At 38.7% G+C, this 23438-nt stretch overlaps 1 protein-coding gene across 2 annotated transcripts in view; it reads right to left on the bottom strand.

The window, feature by feature from the left end:
• Positions 1-23438, bottom strand: part of pcdh15a (protocadherin-related 15a) — a 351466-nt gene that overhangs the window by 96200 nt on the left and 231828 nt on the right. For both annotated transcript variants that reach the window (XM_073873588.1, XM_073873587.1), the window contains one exon: positions 4196-4312. In XM_073873588.1, the coding sequence (XP_073729689.1) occupies positions 4196-4312 (117 nt within the window). The remainder of the gene's footprint in view (positions 1-4195; positions 4313-23438) is intronic.

Here is a 23438-nt window from a genome sequence, read left to right as displayed (position 1 = left end):
ACTTCCCACCCCCTGTGCTTTGACATATTAATTATCTGTTGGTCACCTGCCTTCAAAAGATATGAATTCGCAAGTCAGTGTTCACCAAACTTGAACTTTGTGCAAAAGTGCAAACTTTTCACTTCCGTTTTTGGTCTGATGCAGTCGCATTTGTATGGAAGTCAATGGAATGAAAAAAGTAAGATGTGAGCCAATCAGTGGATAAGGCACCTGCCCTTTGATGTGCATATTTTTCATAGTGTAATTTTTCCTGAGTTTATCCTCATCAGAAAAAATCTCAACTCATCTGCTCATTAGCCTCAATAACCACGCAGCAAACTGTTAAATAAGACAGGCTCCAATGCCAACTTAGACAAAAATACACACATTACTCACTTTAACACCCACTAATGAAAGGAAGCCCTGGTCATAAATTGGAGATGCTGTGATATTCAAGCTGGCACATTTGAGTCCCTTCCACAGAGATGTGGAGAAATTTGTAAATTGACTCTCTAACAAATTTTGCAGGGTTATTCTTAAAACATAACTATTAAAAAGGTTTATTTATAAAAAGTGTATGTATAAAAACTACATTTTATACAATATTTAAGACCAGATTTACTAAACGGGGCAAATTAGTAATATCTGAAGGTCATTTACTAAAAAAGTGCAAATAAGATAACACATGGGCAACAGCTGATTTCCATAATGACAAACGCAATCTACTAAGAGCAGCGCAAATTAGTTCTTAACGAAACCATAGTACACTGAAAAGAAACAGAGGACAAAAAATTACTTCTGAAACACCTACTATTGTGTGACTACTCCTAGTGACTCCTCTTTTATTTCATCCAGCAAATAAAAAATAACATGGCTTGGTAAATTATATTTTTAATAATACGTTTCTCTTTACTCCCTTGCTCGTCCGGATTTCAATAAAGCACGATGGGTATAGATTTGTGGTGTTAAGCCCACTAGTCGGGGGCGGGACTTCAGTCCTTAAAAGGGTGTCACTGCACCCATTTCCAAAACATTCGCCGTCCCGTGCATTTTTCTCGTTCTCCCTAAACCAAACTGTGCAGAGTCTTTCACTAGGATGACGTTGTATCTTCAATACGTATGTGTACATGTGTGTGTATGTATGTGTATGTATGTGTGTATATATATATATATATATATGTATATGTATATATATATATATATATATATATATATATATATATATATATATATATATATATATATGTGTGTGTATGTGTGTGTATGTATATATATGTGTATATGTGTATGTGTAGATATGTGTGGATATATATAGATATATATGGATATATGTTTGTGTATATGTACATGTGTATACATATGAATGGCCCCTACGCTAATTGGGTTTTGTTTTTCTTTCTTTATGTCTCGTCCTTCTCTTCGAGGACAATGAGACAAACAGACCCAGTTCTGGTAAATGTGAAAGTCGGCACACCTCTGACCCACCGGCAGACCTTCAACGTGATGCCCAGCTGATGCATGACCAACGACCACCGGCAGAACCCGCTTAACCTCCGCCTAATCTCCTTAATCGTTTCAATGTATATATAAATATGTCTCCCAAGGGTTTTTCCCTCCTATGACTTTTTTTTACTTCCCCGGCTGAGTCTGGGGTTTTTTTTCTCCTAGGGGGTTTTTCAACCCGGGGAGGCAGCCCTCTTGGGCTTAACTTAGCACCCTCTTCTTTACGTTACATTAGCAATACGCACGCTTATAATGTTGATTCATAGCGGCATCAAATTTAGCTGCTTGTGCTATCGTGTATTATGTTGTGCTATCTGTCGTTTTTCTGTGCTTTCCACTGCTTCTATTAATGTAAAGCTGCTTTGAAACAATCACCAATTGTGAAAAGCGCTATATAAATAAAATTGAATTGAATTAAATTGAAAAAATAGTGTGGAAAAATCCCCTCCATATTATTTTTTACAAAACTAAACTAAAAGCCCAAACTAAAAGTAACCTCCTATCAGTCATCAAGCATTAGTAAATCGTGTTGCATGAATCAATTAACTAATTTAGATAATAAATTGTGCGTCTGAAAGGAAAACTCCTAGAAATGCATATGCAATAAGATCAGTCGCTAAAATAACTAGACCACATCTTTTCTGCGCTAATTATCAACTGTGCATCTTTAGTAAATCCCGACAGTTGTTATTGAACGCCAAAATGATGGTTTGCACTGGCAACATGAAAACATGTTATATGGACTAAAACAAGATAGTTGTGTATAGTTGGAAGACTCAGATCTTTATAAAATCCTTGAAACTTAGACACCATTGGGGGAGTCATTGACAGCAAATAAAATACGTTAACGACCACTTCTTGTCTCACGTTCACACACCGCATATACAGTAGAGAGACCCACAAACCCAACCTCCATTTTACTGTCTGTGGATAATAAACATTTACAGGCAGTGGGTGCACATCTAACCCCCATGCGTGCACTGCCACTCAGAATAAACTAAACCTCAGGCAGCGTATAACCTTGTTTGTGTAATTTATAAGGTAGGAATAGATGTGCATGATTGTTATATTGTAATGGCCTTGTGTTTCCCTTCAGCTTTAAAACTCACAGGAGCATGCTGGGCTGCATTCTAAAACCTAATAAATATCTCCACTTTCAGATGAATGCACAAAAATCATTCCTCGATTCACAGCCACGTCAAAATTTCCATGTTGTTGCACATAATTTCATTTCAGAGTCTAGTGAGCGAGAAAAAGCGGCTGGTCTCATGACAGCGGACGTTTAAGCGGTCTGTCAGGGAAATAAAATAAAGGCCTGAAGAGAAATTGATGGTGAAGAACAAACATGCTTAACCACACCATTAGTCTGACATGCTAATGGCATAAAGTTGAACAAGTTTGCAACTGGGAAAAACTCAAAGCAGGGTGTTTAAAGAGTCAAATGATGAAATCATGCCTATGTTTTCCAATCCTTAGCCCAATCCAACTCTGACCCAAAATGGACCCCACGTGCGTTTTTTTCAATGTATTACAAAACTTAATGATATTACTTTATTTTTGATGGTCCACTTTGACATTCTGTTGACTATAATGGTAGGAACATTAAAGCGATGTCAACAAAGTAGCCCTGACACACTAAGCGGATGGTGGCCAAGTAGCAAATTTGTCCTGCACCTGCATGAGATGAGGTAACCTTCTGTACCAGCAGGTGGCAGTAGTCTGTATTTGCATAAAATATGGACGTAGTGTCCGTGACGTCACCCATAGGTTTGTAAAGAGATTTTTAGAAGCCAATAGTAGGCGGTGCCTGCCGTCACCATCTTAGCATCACGTCACCACGCATCACTCGCTGACAACCAAAAATGGGTAAAGAGGCGGGAAGTGGGTGAAGCTAAGGTGGCTGGTTGCTGAAACCACGCCCACCTAACTTGACGGTAGTGACAGCAGTGGCAGTTCACCCGTCACTCAAGTGCGAATGCCCCTAATTATGCACAACTTTAAGGCTAATATAATTTAAACGGATGAGTTACAAAAAATGTCACCTCCCTCACAGTTGTCATGAAGGGAGAAATTTGCTATATAGAACAAAATCACTTTTTTTACTAGGATATAAACATATTATTTCTGCTGTAAAGTTGGGCATTCTAACATGGGAGTCCATGGGAATTGACTCCCTTTTGGAGCCGGCCTCTAGTGGCCAGTCGTTGAATTGCAGTTTAAGTCACTTCCGTATTTGCTTCATCAGATAAATCAGAAGGTTATCCCTCGATTCGTTATTAGAAATGGGAAACCAAAAAAGCTAGTGACTACTGGTACACAAAAAAATAAACAAAGCAGCGCTCGCTTACCAGTTTTATAAAAATATCACTCACCACAGACGGATTTGTGGTATATCCATCTTATAAGCCTTCTTTAAAAAAAAAAAATCATACACAAAAACATGTTAGACAAGCGTTCATTGCATTCCCTTTGCTTGCTTCATCACTTCCATTTTTCTTCTCAGGCACTGGTTGGCTAAGCCGTACAGCCATTAATAACGGATCCAAATCCAAGATGAGCTTCACCGCCGATTCAACATGCTGTTTCATGTATGTGCAGTGTTACTTATAGTCAAAAAAGGACAATCAAAATAAAGTGTAACTCCATATAAATAAGATATTTGACCACCAGCTGGACATGACAGAGGTCATAGTTCATAGTTTTGTGTACTTACTGGAGGGTCCTGATCTTCTGCAAACACAGTAGTGATAACAGTCCCCTTCTCTGCGTTTGGAGCAACCATCCCTTTGTAAAGCTGCTGACTGAAGACGGGCGTGAAATCATTCATATCCTGTAAAAACACACAAATGTAGAAACACAAGGCATCACACAGTTAGGCTGGTTAGCATGATCCAGTTAGCAGTTAACATATCCATATCACCCCTCTTTCCGGAGGTCTTGGAACAGCCAAGCCAGTAGCATTAAGATAAATGGTGCAATTGAAGGACAGCTCTCTCCGGGCATTATAAAGCCCCACTTCTCATTAACACAGAATTGGGACAGGCAGTGTTTGTTGGCAGTACTGAGGGATTGCACAATGATAAACAGAGCATTCATCAGCATATGGATGCTCCTGTATTTAACTTATATTCACCACCATTACAAAAAGCACTTGACATCATCTTTACAGAATTTTAAAGATGTACCAAGTCTTAAGGTTTTACCTGAAATAATGTTCTTTTGGCAAACGTTGACCACTTACATTGATTAAATACTACAGTGAGATTGGAAAAAGTTATTTTATTACCAACACAAGTCTCATGGAAATGCATATAAATAGCACGCAGTGTAAAAGAAACTCGGGCAATACATGCGCCAAATTCCAATTTTGCGTGCATATGATACGGCAGTCATTCACGTTCACGGTGCATCTTTTTGTGTCATTTTATGTATTGGCTTCTCAATTTTTTTCCTGTTTTTTAAACCAGTTTGTTTGGGTTTAGATTTGGGATTTGTTTTAGGATGTAATTTAACTTAGCATTTTTGTGATTTTCACAAAAGTTTCACAATATTCCTTCTAGGAAAATGTTCTTCTAAAAATACATAAACATACAAATATATCAAATGAAAGAACAGATCATCTGCTTTCAAACAAACAATAAACAAACAAACAAAACAGGACAAATTGTTTTTCATTCTATCTGTATTTTTTCTCTGCTTATAAACTCTTAAAAATGGGTATTTTTCTTAAAAAATATTTTTTAGCAAAAAGCTGAAATGATTGCATTTTTATGAAGGAATTTTGTTAGAGATCAGATTCAGAACATACGGAGCCCGTAAGGAGACATGGAGTAAAAATTAAATAAAGTTTAGTTTCGCGTGCACATGAGAAACTTTCACGTGCTCATGTGAAACTTTCGCGTGCTCACGTGAAACTTTCACGTGCACACTTGAAACTAACGCGTGCGCACTTGAAACTAAGGGTGCGTTCACACGAAAACATTTCGGGAGTGACAACCGTATTTACTTACAGGTGTGAGTCTGGAAGTGTCCTGTTCACACAGCAAATTAAAGACACAAATAGAGCACTGCCTGTATGAACGAGCAACCGACCTCAAACCCGTATGCTAGTTACACGCGGCGCCTGTAACCATAGTGACTGACGAAAATATAAAAAAAAGTATTATTTATGCAATGGGCAAAACTTCATTTATGTAATTAACAAAAACAGCTGGCTGGTGTAACGCTTACCATTGTGCAGAGAAAAATAAACAAGGGTGGTTCCTTATTAAAGGTTTAATTTCCAAAATGAATGAACATAAAATCAGTTTCAGCAACTGCACATTTTACCAAAGCAGATATATCCAATACAAAAGTAATCATAATGAGTTGTGAAGCAAATCGATACGTTTTTGCAAGAAATTGAACTTTATTTAAAGCATTAACGCAGCCAAATAGGAAGTGCACTTACGCTCCCGCTCTGAAGGTGGCGCAGGGAGTATGGTTTACCAACCGCAGGCAAAACCAGCCTCTTAGCGCCACCTAGAGAGCGGGAGTGTAAAAAGTGCACTTTATATGTTGCCACAGTTCTGTATGGACGCTAATAATGTTGTAAATAACATTCAATATCCTGCAAAAACCGACCGATTTGCTTCACAAGCAGCAAAAAAATGTCACCAGGAGTCATGGAGATTACTTTTGTATTGGATATATCTGCTTTTTGACCTCTCAAAGTGACGCATCTTTTGCCTTGCATTATATGAATCACAGATGGGTTTTTTTTGCAAAATATCTTCTTTATTGCTTCACTGAAGATAAAAGGTGGGTAAATAAACAGCTAATTTTTTATCCCTTTTATTATACACTTAACATTATACTAATCGTCCACTTTTCAAGTTTAATCTGTATATATCTCACTTACTGAGCTGCACGCAATTTTATGCGTAATGTAATATGTTCTGTGGCATCTATAAAGGTAATATAATATCACATTAACCTTATGGAGCAATTCTGCTGCGTAGTTTGCAGTCATTTTCATGCACTGTAACGTTATCTTAACACAAAGAGCAACGAATGACGTGACAGACAACTGGTTGTCCAGTGCGATTCTGTTCACACGCCACAGCTTCTCTGTAAATACGGTTGTGAAACCCGAAAAGTTACGGGTGTGAGGTTGGTTATAGAATGCTACCACGTTTATTTACATGTGCGCGTGCGATAGTTTCACGTGTGTGCGTGAAAGTTTCACGTGACCACGCAAAACTAAACTTAAAAAAAATCTGCACATGAAGGTTTCGCGTGAGCACATGAAACTAAACTTTCAATTTTTTTACTCCAATGTCACCTTAGGGCAGGGTTCCCCAAATCTTACCCTGGAGGGCCAGAGCACTGCAGAGTTTAGCTCCAACCCTGTTCAAACACACCTGAGCAAGCTAATCAATGTCTTTATGATCACTAGACAATCACAGGTGGGTAAGTTTGATTAGGGTTGGACCTAAACTCTGCCGTGCTCCAACCCTCCAGGGTAAGATTTTGGAAACCCTGCCTTAGGGGCTCGATAAGAACAGAACATACACAGAGTTTAAAATTAATAAATAATTTTTTGCTTCAGTTTTTTTATAAATTGGGTAAATCACGGTAATACAGATAACCAAAAAATTATTAGGGACACGTTTTCTAATGCAAATGTTTTCTCTTGATTGACGAGATAACTCACCAATGGTGGGGAATGAGTTAATATATGCGTTTTTCTCCTGTTTTTGTCTATTTTTTAAACAATAGTTGCTTGGAGTTTGTGTCAAAATTGGAGTTTGGATTAGAATGTGAATTTATGTAACAAAAAGTTGTTTATAACCCTAACCCAACCCTAACATAACCCTATCCCCAAACCCAAGCTACAAGGGTTAACGTGTATATAACGTTATAATTTGAACGACCCTTAATTAAGCAATATCGCTCGAGTAGGAGTGTGATATAGCTCTATATCATCACGGCTGTGATTAGGCCAGAGGCACGAGGCCGTAGGCCGAGTGCCGGAGGCAATCACAGCCGTGATGATATAGAGCTATATCACACGACTCCGAGAGCGATATTGCTTTTATACAACAGTTCGACGGCACACGTTTGAAAAACGAAAACTAGAAAACAACAACGGAGTTATTTTAAAAGCCTCTTTGTTTGAGAACTACTTCTTCCGCCACGGATTTGAGGGCGGCCAGAATGACAGGTAAAACTTTCAGCTGCTTTGAAGCTCATAACAACTCAATGGACGGAAAAGCCGTTACTTTATATTACCGTTTCGTGGTCACAAAGTGTAGTTTTAAGATTAGTTCAGTCGAGAATGTATATGTATTATATTTAGGGGCCAAGCCCGCAGGGCGGCAGGCCACTATTGCGTTTGATGGTTTTCTTATTATTATTAGGGGTCAAGCACCGAAGGTGCTGAGACACCTATTGCTATTGTTAGTATTATTATTAGGGGTCAAGCACCGAAGGTGCTGAGACACCTATTGTTTCTGTTAGTATTATTATTATTATTATTTTTCCCCAATGGGAGTCTATGGCAGCCCTATGAACCGTACATAGGAAAATGATGAAATTTGGCACAGTTGTAGAGATGGTCATAAATAGTCATGTGACCAAAAATGGGGTCTTTAGCAGTAACTCTATAGCGCCACCAGTAGTCCAAAGATTCAATGTTCAAACTGTTATAATTGGTGAACTATTTGATCTATGAAAATTCTACTTAGTACACGTGATTGCTCTCATCCCGCTTATTGAATTTGATACTTTACAGTAAGACTCCACCCATTAAGTAGCGGCCATTTTGAAATGTACAGTATTTCGTTTTTTCGCTACTCCTCCTTCAAATGTGGTTCAATTCTTATGAGATTTGGCACAGATGATCTTTGGAGTGAGCCGCATAGAAATGACCGAACAGAATTTTGATTTTTATCTTTGTTCAAAAGTAATAAATGCGCAAACTTAACGAGGTTGACGCAAAAATGGTTCTGAAGCTGTAGCTCAGTCATTCTTTGATCAATTGCAATGAAATTTGGTACACTTCATGTGGACCATGAACTTGGGGTCCATGCCAAATTTGGTGACAGCGCCACCTATGGGTCATGAGATAATAAAATAGGCTATTTTTGCCCATAACTTCTGAACTGTTTGTCAGAAAATTATGATGTTGATGTCTATGGATTGCTCACTTCATGCCACATCTGTCGATGTGAATTATGCCGTGTTTGACCAAACCGCCTGTCCGCCATTTTGAAATTTCAAATAAATTGTTATATTTTTTGAACTATTGGACATATCCGCGCAAAAAATGGTAAGGAGCTTCGACATGATATCCTGAAGGTACCTGGGAAGTCAGAGTACAGCGCCACCTAGGGGTTATAAACTATAACAGTTCTTATTGAACTGCTTATAACTTCTGAATACATTGTCTGATATACATTTTCTTTGTGAAATTGTATTCACTGTTTTATGCTGATCGCAACGATACCTTGTTTGTCATTTTCCAACATTATGTTCATGTGTTATTGTAAGGCATATGGTAAATGATTTTTTCGCTACTCCTTTTACAAATTTTGTGTATTTTATGTCAGGTTCTGCTCGTATAATGTTTGGAGCAATCCGCACAGATGTGACCGAACAGATTTTTGATATTCTGTTCTCTTTCTTAGAAATACCACTCTAAAGTTTACCGTGCCTGTGACGTTGTCTATTTGTCATAGTAATAAATTAATGTGACTGTATATTACATTGTATAGCATCACTATACATAATGGTCTGCTTGTCTTCAATTTCACTTGAACTCATGTACATTGTATTTCTGTTATTTCTACTTCTGCTGTGTCAATTCTGCATCTTTGGTGATTGACATGTTAATCCTTTCAGCTCTCTAATCTCTTGTCTGCTGCCTCATGAACTGTGTCAACTGAGTGGCGCATCTAGTTAACCAATTGCATTTAGATTCTAAGTTCCTGGGTTCGAATCCCACCTGAGTCATGATGTTTTGTTCTTCCTCATCAAATCTTCTCAACCTGTCTGTAGTTCACATGTGTTCTATTTTTCCATGTTTGCTGTTGTTGCTCTGCATTGTGGTGCTTCTGCTGTGTCTTTCCTGCATCTTTGGTGATTGACATATGTTAATCATTTCAGCTCTCTAATCTCTTGTCTGCTGCTTTATGAACTGTGTCAACTGAGTGGCGCATCTAGTTAATCATATGCATTGAGATTCTGAGTTCCTGGGTTCAGATCCCACCTGAGTCATGACGTTTTGTTCTTCCTCATCAATTCTTCTCAACCTGTCTGTAGTTCACATGTGTTCTATTTTTCCATGTTTGCTGTTGTTGCTCTGCATTATGGTGGTTCTTGCTGTGCTTTGTGAGCATGCTGTGATTTGTGTGCTTGCTGTGCTTTGTGAGCTTGCTATGCTTTGTGTGCTTGCTGTGCTTTGTGTGCTTTGTGAGCTTGCTGTGCTTTGTGTGCCTGCTGTGATTTGTGTAATTGCTGTGCTTTGTGTTCTTGCTATGCTTTCTGTGCTTGTTGTGCTTTGTGTGCTTGCTGTGCTTTGTGTGCTTGCTGTGCTTTGTGAGCTTGCTGTGCTTTGTGTGCCTGCTGTGATTTGTGTAATTGATGTGCTTTGTGTGCTTGCTGTGCATTGTGAGCTTGCTGTGCTTTGTGTGCTTGCTGTGCTTTGTGTGCTTGCTGTGCTTTGTGAGCTTGCTGTGGTTTGTGTGCCTGCTGTGATTTGTGTAATTGCTGTGCTTTGTGTGCTTGCTGTGCATTGTGAGCTTGCTGTGCTTTGTGTGCTTGCTGTGCTGTGTGTGCATTGCGCCGAAGGTGCTTGACCCCGCAATTGCTGCTTGCAGCTATATTTATTATTATTCTTACTCTTGTCCAATGGGAGTCTATGGCAGCCCTATGAACCATAAGTAGTAGAATGATGAAATTTGGCACAATTGTAGTGGTGGTCCTAAATAGTCATGTGACCAATAATGGGGTCTCTAGCAGTAACTCTATAGCGCCACCAGCAGATCAAAAATTCAATGTTCGAACTGTTATAACTAATGATACATTTGAACTATGAAAATTCTACTTAGTACACGTGATTGCCCTTCTCACATTAATTGATTTTAATACCTTACAGTAAGACTCCTCCCATTACAGTAGTGGCCATTTTGAAATGTACAGTTGTTTGTTTTTTCGCTACTCCTCATTCAAATTTGGTTCAATTGTTATGAAGTTTGTCACAGATGATCTTTGTAGTGAGCTGCATAGAAATGACCGAACAGAATTTTGATATTTATCTTTATGCAAAAGTAATAAATGCGTGAACTTAACAAGGTTGATGCAATAATGGTTCTGAAGCTGTACCTCGGTCATTCTTTGATCAATTGAAATGAAATTTGGTACACTTCATGTTGACCATGAACTGGGGGTCCATATCAAATTTGGTGACAGCGCCACCTATGGGTCATGAGATATGAAAATAGGCTATTTTTGCCCATAACTTCTGAACTGTTTGTCAGAAAATTATGATCTTGATGTCTATGGATTGCTTGGCTCATGCCGCATCTGTCGATGTGTATTATGCCGGGTTTGACCAAACCGCCTGTCCGCCATTTTGAAATTTCACATGAATTGTTATATTTTTTGAACTATTGCACATATCCGTGCAAAAAGTGGTAAGGAGCTTTGACATGATGTCCTGAAGGTACCTGGGAAGTCAGAGAACAGCGCCACCTAGGGGTAATAAACTATAACAGTTCTTATGGAACTGCTTATAACTTCTGAATACTTTTTCTGATATGAATTTCTTTCTGAAATTGTATTCACTGGTTTATGCCGGTTGCAACGATACCTCATTTGTCATTTTCCAAAATTCTGTTCATGTATTATTGTAAAGCATTTGGTAGATGATTTTTCCGCTACTCCTTTTACAAATTTTGTTTATTTTTTGCCAGGTTCTGCTCGTATAATGTTTGGAGCAATCCGCACAGAAATGACTGAACAGATTTTTGATATTCTGTTCTCTTTCTTAGAAATACCACTCCAAAGTTGACAGTGCCTGTGACGTTGTCTATTTGCCATAGTAAATGAATATTACTGTATATTACATTGTATAGCATTACTATACATAATGATCTGCTTGTCTTCAATTTCACTTGAACTCATGTACATTGTATTTATGTTATTTCTACTTCTGCTGTGTCAATTCTGCATCTTTGGTGATTGACATATGTCAATCCTTGCAGATATCTAATCTTTTTCTGCTGCCTCATGAACTGTGTCAACTGAGTGGCGCATCTAGTTAAACCACATGCATTGAGATTCTGAGTTCCTGGGTTCGAATCCCACCTGAGTCATGACGTTTTGTTCTTCCTCATCAATTCTTCTCAACCTGTCTGTAGTTCACATGTGTTCTATTTTTCCATGTTTGCTGTTGTTGCTCTGCATTGTGGTGCTTCTGCTGTGTCTTTCCTGCATCTTTGGTGATTAACATATGTTAATCCTTTCAGCTCTCTAATCTCTTGTCTGCTGCCTCATGAACTGTGTCAACTGAGTGGCGCATCTAGTTAAACCACATGCATTGAGATTCTGACTTCCTGGGTTCGAATCCCACCTGAGTCATGATGTTTTGTTCTTCCTCATCAATTCTTCTCAACCTGTCTGTAGTTCACATGTGTTCTATTTTTCCATGTTTGCTGTTGTTGCTCTGCATTGTGGTGCTTCTGCTGTGTCTTTCCTGCATCTTTGGTGATTGACATATGTTAATCCTTTCAGCTCTCTAATCTCTTGTCTGCTGCCTCATGAACTGTGTCAACTGAGTGGCGCATCTAGTTAAACCACATGCATTGAGATTCTGAGTCCCTGGGTTCGAATCCCACCTGAGTCATGATGTTTTGTTCTTCCTCATCAATTCTTCTCAACCTGTCTCTAGTTCACATGTGTTCTATTTTTCCATGTTTGCTGTTGTTGCTCTGCATTGTGCTGGTTCTTGCTGTGCTTTGTGTGCTTGCTGTGCTTTGTGTGCTTGCTGTGTTTTGTGTGCTTGCTGTGCTTTGTGTGCTTGCTGTGCTTTGTGTGCTTGCTGTGCTTTGTGAGCTTGCTGTGCTTTGTGTGCCTGCTGTGATTTGTGTAATTGCTGTGCTTTGTGTTCTTGCTGTGCTTTGTGTGCTTGCTGTGCTTTGTGTGCTTGCTGTGCTTTGTGTGCTTGCTGTGCTTTGTGAGCTTGCTGTGATTTGTGTGCTTGCTCTGCTTTGTGTGCTGGTTGTGCTTTGTGAGCTTGCTGTGCTTTGTGAGCTTGCTGTGCTTTGTGTGCCTGCTGTGATTTGTGTGCTTGCTGTGCTTTGTGTGCTTGCTGTGCTTTGTGAGCTTGCTGTGATTTGTGAGCTTGCTGTGTTTTGTGTGCTTGCTGTGCTTGCTTTGGGTGCTCATTATTGCGCTGAAGGTGCTTGGCCCCGAGTTGCTGCTTGCAGCTATATTTATTATTATTATTATTATTATATTTCTTCTTCCCCAATGGGAGTCTATGGCAGCCCTATGAACCGTACATAGGAAAATGAAACAAATTTGGCACACTTGTAGTGGTGGTCCTAAATAGTCATGTGACCAACTATGGGGTCTCTAGCATTAACTCTATAGCGCCACCAACACTTCAAAAATTCAATATTCAAATGGTTATAACTGTAGAATCATTTGATCAACAAAAACTCTACCTACTACATCTGATTCCTCTCCTCACGCTCATTACAATGACCTCCTTACATTAAGACTCCACCCATTACAGTAGCGGCCATTTTGAAAAGTACAGTATTTTGTTTTTTCGCTACTACTTTTGCAGCGTTAATTGCATTGTTACGCAATTTGGCACAGATAATCTTTGAACCGAGCCGCAGAGAAATGACCGAACAGAATTTTGATTTTTATCTTTGTTCAAAAGTAATAAATGCGTACTTTTATCGATGTCGACCCAAAATTCGTTCTGAGTCATTATCTCGGTCATTCTTTGATCAATTGAAATGAAACTTGGTACCCTTCATAAGGACCATGAACTGGGGTACCATGCCAAATTTGAGGACAGCGCCACCTATGGGTCATGATATATGAAAAATGCCTATTTTTGCCCATAACTATTGAAATGTTTGATAGAAAATTATGATCTTGGTGTCTATGGATTCTTTGGCTCATGACCAATCTGTCGATATATATTATGCCGGAAATGACCAAACCGCCTGTCCACTATTTTGAATTTTGTTTTAAATTGGGATAACTATTATTCTATATAATGTATCGGCACAAAAATCGGTAGGATGCATCGGTATGATGTCCTGAAGGTACTTGGGAAATCTGAAGACAGCGCCACCTAGGGTTCATAAACTATATAATACAGCCCATAACTTCTGAAAACTTTGTCTGATATTCATTTTCTTTGTGAATTTTTATTCACTGGTTTATGTCGATTGCAACGATATCTCATTTGTCAGTTTTCAACATTCTGTTCATATCTTATTTCATAGCATATGTGAAGTAGTTTTTTCGCTACTACTTTTGCAAATTAAGTCTATTTTATGCCAGGCTCTGCTCACATAAACTTTGGAGCAATCCGCACAGAAATGACCAAACACATTTTTGATATTCTCTGCCATTCCCGAGAAATACCTGTCCAAAGTTGACTGTCCCTGTGACATTGTCTCATCGTCATATTAAATTATTATGACTGTATTATAACATGTTGTGCATTCCTATACAACATGTTTTTCTTGACTTAAACTTTAACTCTTCTCACTTAAACTATCTGATTCTCATATAAATTGTAATTTTGTTATTTCTGCTCTGCAATGTCATATCTGCACCTTCCTTCCTCCATTTGAATGCTTGCAGCTCTGAAAACCTTGGCTAGCTACACTGCCTGTGTAGCTCAGTCTATTAAATCGCATGCATCAAAACTCAGAGGTTAAGGGTTCGAATCCCGTCTGATGCATGTGTTATGTTCTTCTATTAATATTTGTTTTGAGTTTATTCTCACCTATTATTCTCAACCAGTCTGTTTTCCATGTTCTGCACGGCTTGCAATTTGGTGGCCAAGCATCATCACCAGTTCAAAAATGCAGAAGCGGCCATTTTGAAAAGTACAGTATTCAGTTTTTTTGCTACTACTTTTGCAGTGTTTGTTGAATTGTTACACAATTTGGCTCAGATTATCTTTGGACCGAGCCACATAGAAATGACCAAACAGAATTTTGATATTTATCTTTGTTCAAAAGTAATACATTTGTCAACAGGAATAACTTTGAAACCATTTAATCAACTAAACTTCTACAGAGAATATTTCACGGGGTAAACTATGCCTTCCCAGTAGCTCAACCAAATGCGTGATGGGCATGACATCCAGAGGTTGCGGGTTCAAATCCAGCGTAGGGCAGCATTTAAAATGGTTGACAAATTTGTGTCATGTAAAGTCAAATGTTCGAACAGGTTTGTCCCCCCTACAGGGGATTTAAAAAAGTATTCTGTTCTTGAGAAAAATCTCTCCAAACTTGAACATACACATTGTCACTACAGCAATCTAGCTTAAGCAGCTGTCTGTATGTAGGTCTCCCCTGTAGCTCAACCAGATGAGTGACAGGCATGAAACCTGGAGATCATGGGTTCAAATCCTGGCTAGGGCAGCAATTGAAGTCTCTTACTTAAGAGTCAAAAGCTTCAATTCATTATTTGTATTTTACTTTATTATTTTTACAGGTATTATTTCGTTTGTGCTCTTTTGGTTTAAGTCTCATGTGTAACATGTATGATGCTTTGGTGGTTCAATTGTTTTCTAGGTCAGCATTGGACTAATCGGTCCTTCTTTCAGCATGCAAATAAATATTATACTTCAAAATTTTTATTTTGTCATTATGTTCATTCTCATCTCTGAGTCCTGTGTGCTGGTAGTTCCCATACATATCTGCTACATTGCATTCTTCAATTGCATGTCCTTTCAGCTTCGTTGCGTGTTGCAGGACCATTGTTGCTTGGCCCCGTATCGCTGTCTACAGCTATATTTAAATCTGCAGTCGATTAGTAAAGATAGCGCCTGTTTGAACGTTTGCTTAGTGAGATTCGGTACGAATGAGGACCAAAGCATGAGCGGGCGTCAGTGTTCACTCGCCCCGCTGACCACCGCCCTCTCTGGGCTACACCTCTAACAGAGATACCCTGGCTCTCATGTTGGCCTTGTTTGTTTATGATCGTCAAAATGAGATCAAATCAGCAGTATTTGGTGTCATGATCAAACTATTACTTGTTTTTTAATTCATATTTAGTGTCTTTTGTGTTGTTATTGTTTTGGCGCGAGGTAAAAGTTAATAAAACTACTTGTATAACGTTACTATTGCTTTCTCATTTATTCTTAACGTGATACGAGCACTCGATTATTATTATAAAACTTTGTTCTTGTCAGTACTATAAAAAACGTTTTTTTTATAAGTGTCAGAGATATGTTTTTGCATGCTGCTTATAAATATACCAGTGGCGATATCTCATAACATGTTTTAATAGTCACGTCACGATTAAGTAAATGATCAATGTCCACATTTAAAAGCTGCGGTGCTTACCTGCAGTTCCACGGTGTTTTCGCGTTCTGATAAGAGATTTAGCTCCAGAAAAAAATGAGTGTTTACATTCCTCTTTCCAAGTGTTAATCGTCCACACGATGTGACAAGACATTTCTCCCATTAACTTTAACGTAACATCCAAGAGCGCTGATCTTTGACAGACTGATTTATGAGCTAGTAAACTAATGAGACACACGGAGAGTGAGAGTCTGTGTTTTTCCATTCAGAGATGAGCCTGCTTAGGACCTCCATTCACTAGGTGGCGGAATGATACGAAAGGTGAAGCGGTTACAGTGCCGATATCAGCACAATATCGCATACCTCTTAGCCAATCAGATTCGAGAACCAGAAAGAACTGTTGTATAATACTTATTGGCTAATGATTATGAAAACTTGCCACCATCTGGACAGGTGTGGGAAATACAGTTATAAGTTACAATAATTAACCCCCAGTGTAAAGCCTGGATTATAGTTAGTTTTTACGCGTATGAGAATGTACCAACACAGTCGAACATATAGCCTTTCATAGGCAACTCGTACATTTACACAGACGTTTGACGCATGCGCATTGCGCTAACATGCTAAGCATCTTCTGGGCTACACACAGCATTATCCTGTACCTGGTTAGAAATATTTGGCGGTGCGCGTACAGTGGGCGGGTACTATTCTGATAACCAAAGTTGCATTATGCGGACTGTACGCGGACCCTTGCAGAAGCGTAAAAACTGAACTATACTTCTAGCTTGATCTGTCAAAATAATGGACGGCCTTCAGATTTTTTTCATCACTGCTAATAAGCAATCAATGATGAAAATTATTCCGTTAATGTGACCTCTGCATCAGTCTAATGCAGTTCATTTATCATGACAACTACTGTTTATTAAAGTCCTATAGAAAGGTGCACAATTTTGCTAGTGAAATAAATAAAATATGTGTTACAAATATAGCTGCAAATACAATTATTTCTATAGAACTGGCCAATGTGTGGGAGTAAACTATGTAAGTACACTGTTGTGACACAGTGCTCTTTTAACATTCCTCGTGCATAGAGAGAGGGGAGATGAGGATGTTGCCCTGTGGGAGGAGAGCGGGCTATTCTTCATCTCATGGCATCCTTTGATTAGAGCTGAGTGAGAGGAGGACGGTGTTTGAAATGTGAGGAAGCCCCCAGCAAACTCGTCTCCAGTTTAGCACATGCTCCGCTGAAATACGTATCTGATGTGGCTCATCAGTTAGCACTTTAAGCACTTTGGCTCTGTTCTGAAAACCCAGTGAGCTGCATGTGTAGGCAGCATTTAGAGTCACCATAGACGTGATACAGGCTATAAAGCTGTTCCAAACGCTTGGCAGCTTGATTATGAGATTATAATACCTTCTTCTGGCCAATTCAGACGCTGCATTGCTTGTATCCTTTCAACTTAAGGATTGGATGGGTACATGGAGAGGACAGGAAAATCACTGAATGCATTACAAAGAGTTTTTTGAAAAAATATTATAGGCAAAGTTTGCATATTATAACTAAATGATTTATAAATACAAATTATAATCTGTGCCCTGCAATAGACTGGCCATCTGTCTAGTGTGCATCATGCTTATGGCCTTAAAATGCCCGACATAGGGGTGGGCGGAATGACCAAAAATCTATTTCACGGAATTAGTCTTTTTTTTCACGGAACGGAATATTTCACGGTATACATGTTTTTCAGTTTATATTGTTTTTTGATGATAAAAATTTACAGAAATACACCACTCACTATAGCTTTTAACTAAATGCTCACCACAGTTTTAAAATATGAGCAATTTAAGTTAATAATGTTAAAGTGAAAAGCCAGAAGATAACAACAGATAAGTCTTGATTAGACAGAATCTTGTTTTTAATTGAGTTATTAATTTTATAGACTATTGAAGCTATAGTATGGCTTCATTGTATTTTGTATTTATGCATACATTACATTAAACATATGCAATATGTAAAATGAACAGGTATAAATATATGCAAAAACCTACAGAGAGGATAAATACCTGTATATGAGAGAAGAAGCTCTAGATATTATAAATGTGACAGGTGCTATGATGTGATGATCATAAAGTTTGTTTTAAGGTCTTGACGCCCTTACTTTCTATTAGACCTTAACATTTGCTTGTCTTTCCGATCAAATATTTTGTATAAGCAAATGGCGCATCAAACTACATCGCTCCAGCAGCGCACGTGTCACTGATATAAACGCGAGTTTTGTCTTAGCTTGCTTAAAGTTCAGAAAACTTTACAACTATTAGCATAATGTGCGAGAAGAACTCTTTATTTGGCGTCGCAGCTCCTTGCGCATGCCTAGAGACCTCTGCATGCGAGAGACCGGCCGCTGCATGAGAAGAAAGAGAGCGAGAGAGAGAGAGAGAGAGCGCGTGAGAGAGAGAGAGCGCGTGAGAGAGAGAGAGCGCGTGAGAGAGAGAGAGCGCTAGAGCAAGACAAGAGTCCCGCTGCGTGACCCGCGGTGGATTCACTGGCACTTATTATAAAAATTACACAAATGACTCGTTCATTTTTTATAAGTGAACTATTTTACGTGTTTCTCCGTCACACTCAGTGTAACATGCTGGAGGGCAGAGTTAGCCACTCCCACTTATTTGCATTCCGTGGAATAGACGGAATAGAAAAATCTGTTACGTCTGACATTTTATTCCGCGGTAACGGAATATACCGTCATACCGCCCAGCCCTAGCCCGTCATGCAGGTTAGATTTCTTCACGGGTCCAGTTAGATCTGCAAACCCAAGGTCCGACCCGAGACCCAATCAGGTTCGGGTCTAAAAGTTTCACATGTGCCTCGGACACGGGTCGGGTATAATAATAGCGGCATCCGGTCTCGGGTAATTTAAAATTGATGTGTTTTTGCCGAACGGACCCGAAGACCCGCACTCTCTCGCGTATGTGCGTCAATGTCCTTTTTAAACCTCTCCACTGTTTGCCAAGAGCGCTTGCGACATTGTGTGGCTGGCGGTAGGTTAATTTTTGTTAAGACAGACATGTCAGTCAATTTTAAATGTAGGGGTGCGCTGGGCAAAAACTAACGCTGGGACTGTTTACATTGTTGCACAAGGTTGAGCGTTTTGATTTTCCGGTATTTTTTTCACACTGCCAAAATATATATTTGGTCTCCCGCAAATATTTGGAAATGTATAATTTTTTCAGAGAGTTATTGATGAACGAGTGTTTTGGTGGCATGTAAGTACATTTTTTCATCATATGTTTTTTTTTCCAGTTTCTAAGTTGGGTGTGTAAGATACCAAATCCAATGTTATGTCATATTAATCAGTGTCTTGTTGACTAAAACATAGCATCATTTGAAATATGTTTGCAGCTCTTAGCAACTTTTTTGGTGGGCTTGAAATATTTTGAGATGTAGCTGTGTTACAACTAACCCCTCAGCACTTACGATATGAAAACGTTACGTACGCTAACGTTAGCATAATTCTTGTCGTTGTTTTAAATAGACTACACACGAATGATTGCTGACTGCCAACAAAATGTGCCTGTCTTATCAAAAATTGTGTGAAATTTATTTTTGTTCATATCTTTATTATTGATTGAATAAGGTCACGTCAAAGATTAAAATCATAATGAAATGAATGGCTGAAATCAGACTTTGATGCTCATTATCTCAGAATTTGATTTTGAAACTGTAGTATGATTATTACAGACTGGGTCACATATAAATAAAAAGTTTTGTCATAATTGTGCTGCTTTTTCTCACATATTAAGACATTTGTATCCATTTATAATTGAACTATTGTTAGAAAAAGGCTGGATGAATGAATACAGTGTGGATACCTGTCTATTATAGACAGATATATAAACAATATCCACTTAAGTATATAGACAAAATAGTATTAATTAATTAATTAAGTTACAACTACCCCCTGCCTGTTACAATTAACGCCACCTATGGGGTAAGTTGTAATGTTTGCACTTCTGTCACATTTGGTGTAATTGTCTAAGAATGGTAAGTACTAGAAACAAACTTCAAATGTTCATTTGGAGCAGAGATGTGTGTGTTGCATGTGTAAAAATATAATTAATCAAACTCAAATATTTTTTGAATGATTGAGCCAAAACCAAAAAGCGTTAGGTTGTGCCCTGCTCTCCTCTACATTTTAGCGATTACATTGGTGTTACCGACATCGCGGGAAAGATGTCGGTCACTCTGACCTTTCAAATAAGGCTACAACCTGATATAATGCTTGCAATTGTGTTAGTGGTGGGGTCATGCTCTGTGGCTCTAGTGTGTCATCGAGGCACCGTTTTAGCCCCACCCAAATAATCCTGAACACAGAAATGTGTTTAACTCCACAATTCAGTACTACATAGTTCACAGTCTTTGTTATGTGTTTCAGCAATATATTTATAACATTTATAATTTTTTTTAGAAACAATTCTCTGAAATGACTTGACATGTCTTTTACGTAGTGCCAGAAAAAAGTCCCCTGCTATTGAAAGTTACCAAGGGGACTATTTTCGAGCACTGCGTAATATCATTGCGCCTCCTGCAGCCATGTTACGGCAGCAAATTCCTTAATTATTACGCCAAAATGAGAGTATAGTTCCTAGCCATATCTCCCTAGAAAATGCAACTTTTAATTTTTCGTCTGTCTTAGTACACAATGTAACCACAGAAGAGTCAAGTTTTAAATAGGATAAATATCGAAACTCTTCGATTATTTTTTAGCGCAATGCTAATGGTCTAATTATATTCAATGGATTATGCTAAGCTATGCTAAAAGTGGTAGCGCCAGACCCGGAGATCAGCTGAATGGATTTCAAAACGGTAAAAATCAAATGTTTATCTCTAGGGGAGCTGGAAAATGAGCATATTTTAAAAAAAGTGGAGTGTCCCTTTAATAGAAACATACCATTTAATGGTTTTATGTTACGATTGACTTATTTTTGTGCAACTTTGGATATAACAATGAAAATTCAATTTGACATTCATCACTACTGTTCAAAATGGTAAAACGTGAAGAAATCTCCAAATCTAAGAGTCCACATTAAAGAACTTTACAATACAAGATGGTCTTTCAGACCAATAGACATGTTGTCTAATAAATTTGTTAAGCACTGTATGCAGCAGAACGGAGCATTGAAGATCTGCTAAAGTTTAGCACTGGGCCATCGAGAGAAGCTGTGAGTTTCAACATCTCTTTAGATTCGGACCACATCGATACACCCTGACCTTTTTACAACCGACAAGTGACTTAGACTACAGCGGAAGACATATGGATCCATACGGAGCGGGCTGCTCTTCTCAGGGGGTCATAGGAAGCAGGAAAAAGGATCGAAACAACCCTGAAACTGTTGTGAGAGGTCAGATGACCCCACCTGAATGTTCACTGAGACCTGCCCCAAGGTTATCGATCTCACTTATGGATTCATAAACTGGGAGCTGCAAAATAATACAAAAACCAATAGAGAGACAAGTCATTTTCTTTGTCTGTACGCATCAACAGATGCCGGTTAATGTCACCTGTACAGTCCAATTCACTTTTGTAAATTGGCAAAGACCTTTATGTAGCGTGTACTTAAATCGGTCTACTGTGGATTTTTCAGAAGATACACATTCAGGGCTTTGTTATTAAAATATATGGTCCATTAAGGTTGTAATAACTAATCAAATATTTGGTAATAGTTGATAATACTCAATAATGAAATTATTGTGTTTGTCATTATCAATTAGATTGGTCTGTGATGTCACTTGGCCATCGCCCCGGTGCGACAGCACGAGCTTTGCAGTTATAAAGTCAGGCCCATCTGCTTCAAACATAGACAAAGTCACTTGTATTAAACTGAAATTAAATTTTTAATAACAAACATTGCGATTGTTACTCTGCCATCATCCTGTCAATCATTGTCTTGTGACATCATGTAAATCCCGTTGCTCTGCCCAGTTGGTGCCATATCAAGGGGTGGTGGGCAAGTGATGTCACAGACCAAACTAACTGATAATGACATTCATTGAACTAAAAAAAAAAAAAAACATTAACTGAACTAGTGTTGGGTGACACGCTCCATAGTGAGAGGGGGCGGGGCAATACTTTCCTTATTTATTTATGTGCTTAAAATGTACATATTTATGAGAAGCCACTGGATTTGGTGGACAAAAACAGAAGCTGCTTTACCTTAAGAGCACCCGGCAACACATTCACGACCTCAACCTTCTTACCGTGGGTTCACAACAGCCGTGTTTGAGGCGTCAAAACCGCATCTACCGCGCCTATTTTGCTGCTTTGAACAGTTTAAATTTACTCGCTTCATTTGCGCGTAAAAGCTGGGCATGAAATTCTTGTCATCGAGACATTCACGCGGAAATTAGAATCGCTTTATGTAAGCTCCTGATTGGTTAACACGGCATGTTTTTCCACCAAAGTTAAAATTTTTCAACTCATGCGTTTGCCGGGACAACGCTCAATTCGCGTTATTCGCGCAAACTAGATGCGCGTATGAGGCGGAATCGCGTATACCGCGCTGCACTAAACACCTCATTCACACTGCGACACCTACAGACGCATGTGAACGCGTCTTCAGATTGACTCAACATTGAAATCCCTAGCGCTTGACACCTCTACCGAGGCTGGTGTGAACGCAGCATTAAACAAGATGCCATTAATCCGAGCGCATCACTGATGTCCGAAAAATTACTTGCATGCCAGAAAACAGGTACAACTCACTCATTGGTTTAACTACTCGCCCATGCATGCATAACAACCTCCCTAGCATGCATTTCAAATTTTTAAGCATATGTGCGAGGAAAAGTCCATGGCCATTACAAGCTCTCTCACGCGAGAAAAAGCATGCAATGCGTGTCGGAGTCGCTAGTGCAGGTTTAGCAGGAATGTTAATATAAAACTATGATGATAATAATAATATGAGCATACTAATAATTTAAAACATTAATGGGCAAACAAGCTACATATCGTGATTGATATGTCTGCCTATCGTCTTTTGGCACAACCCTACATTGAAAACCATTTTCAATATCAAACTTTTGATTCACACTATGGTTCATAAACAAAACACAATAACAAACAAATTGGAGGGTGGGTGGAGGTTCCTATATTAAAAGAACAAAACCTTTGAAGTAGAATGAGAATAAAATGCATAATCAATAAATTCCTAATGATTCTCATCTTTGCACGGAGCATTCAAGAAAAATTTTTTAGCAAATATTTCTTAGAAGCCTCTCCCCAGACATTAATGATATTCCTTCACCTCAGCTAAAGCACCATTACAATTCGTTACACTTCCTCGCCGTCACAGTTAATCTAACCTGCTGCAAACTTTGCTAAGTTGAAGGTAAACATCACTGAAAACAGA

This window comes from Misgurnus anguillicaudatus, chromosome 11 (assembly GCF_027580225.2).
Source record: "Misgurnus anguillicaudatus chromosome 11, ASM2758022v2, whole genome shotgun sequence".
In the NCBI taxonomy this organism is placed as follows: Eukaryota; Metazoa; Chordata; class Actinopteri; order Cypriniformes; family Cobitidae; genus Misgurnus; species Misgurnus anguillicaudatus.
Note: the sequence above shows the minus strand (reverse complement) of the source record. Positions and strands in the feature narration are given on the sequence as shown.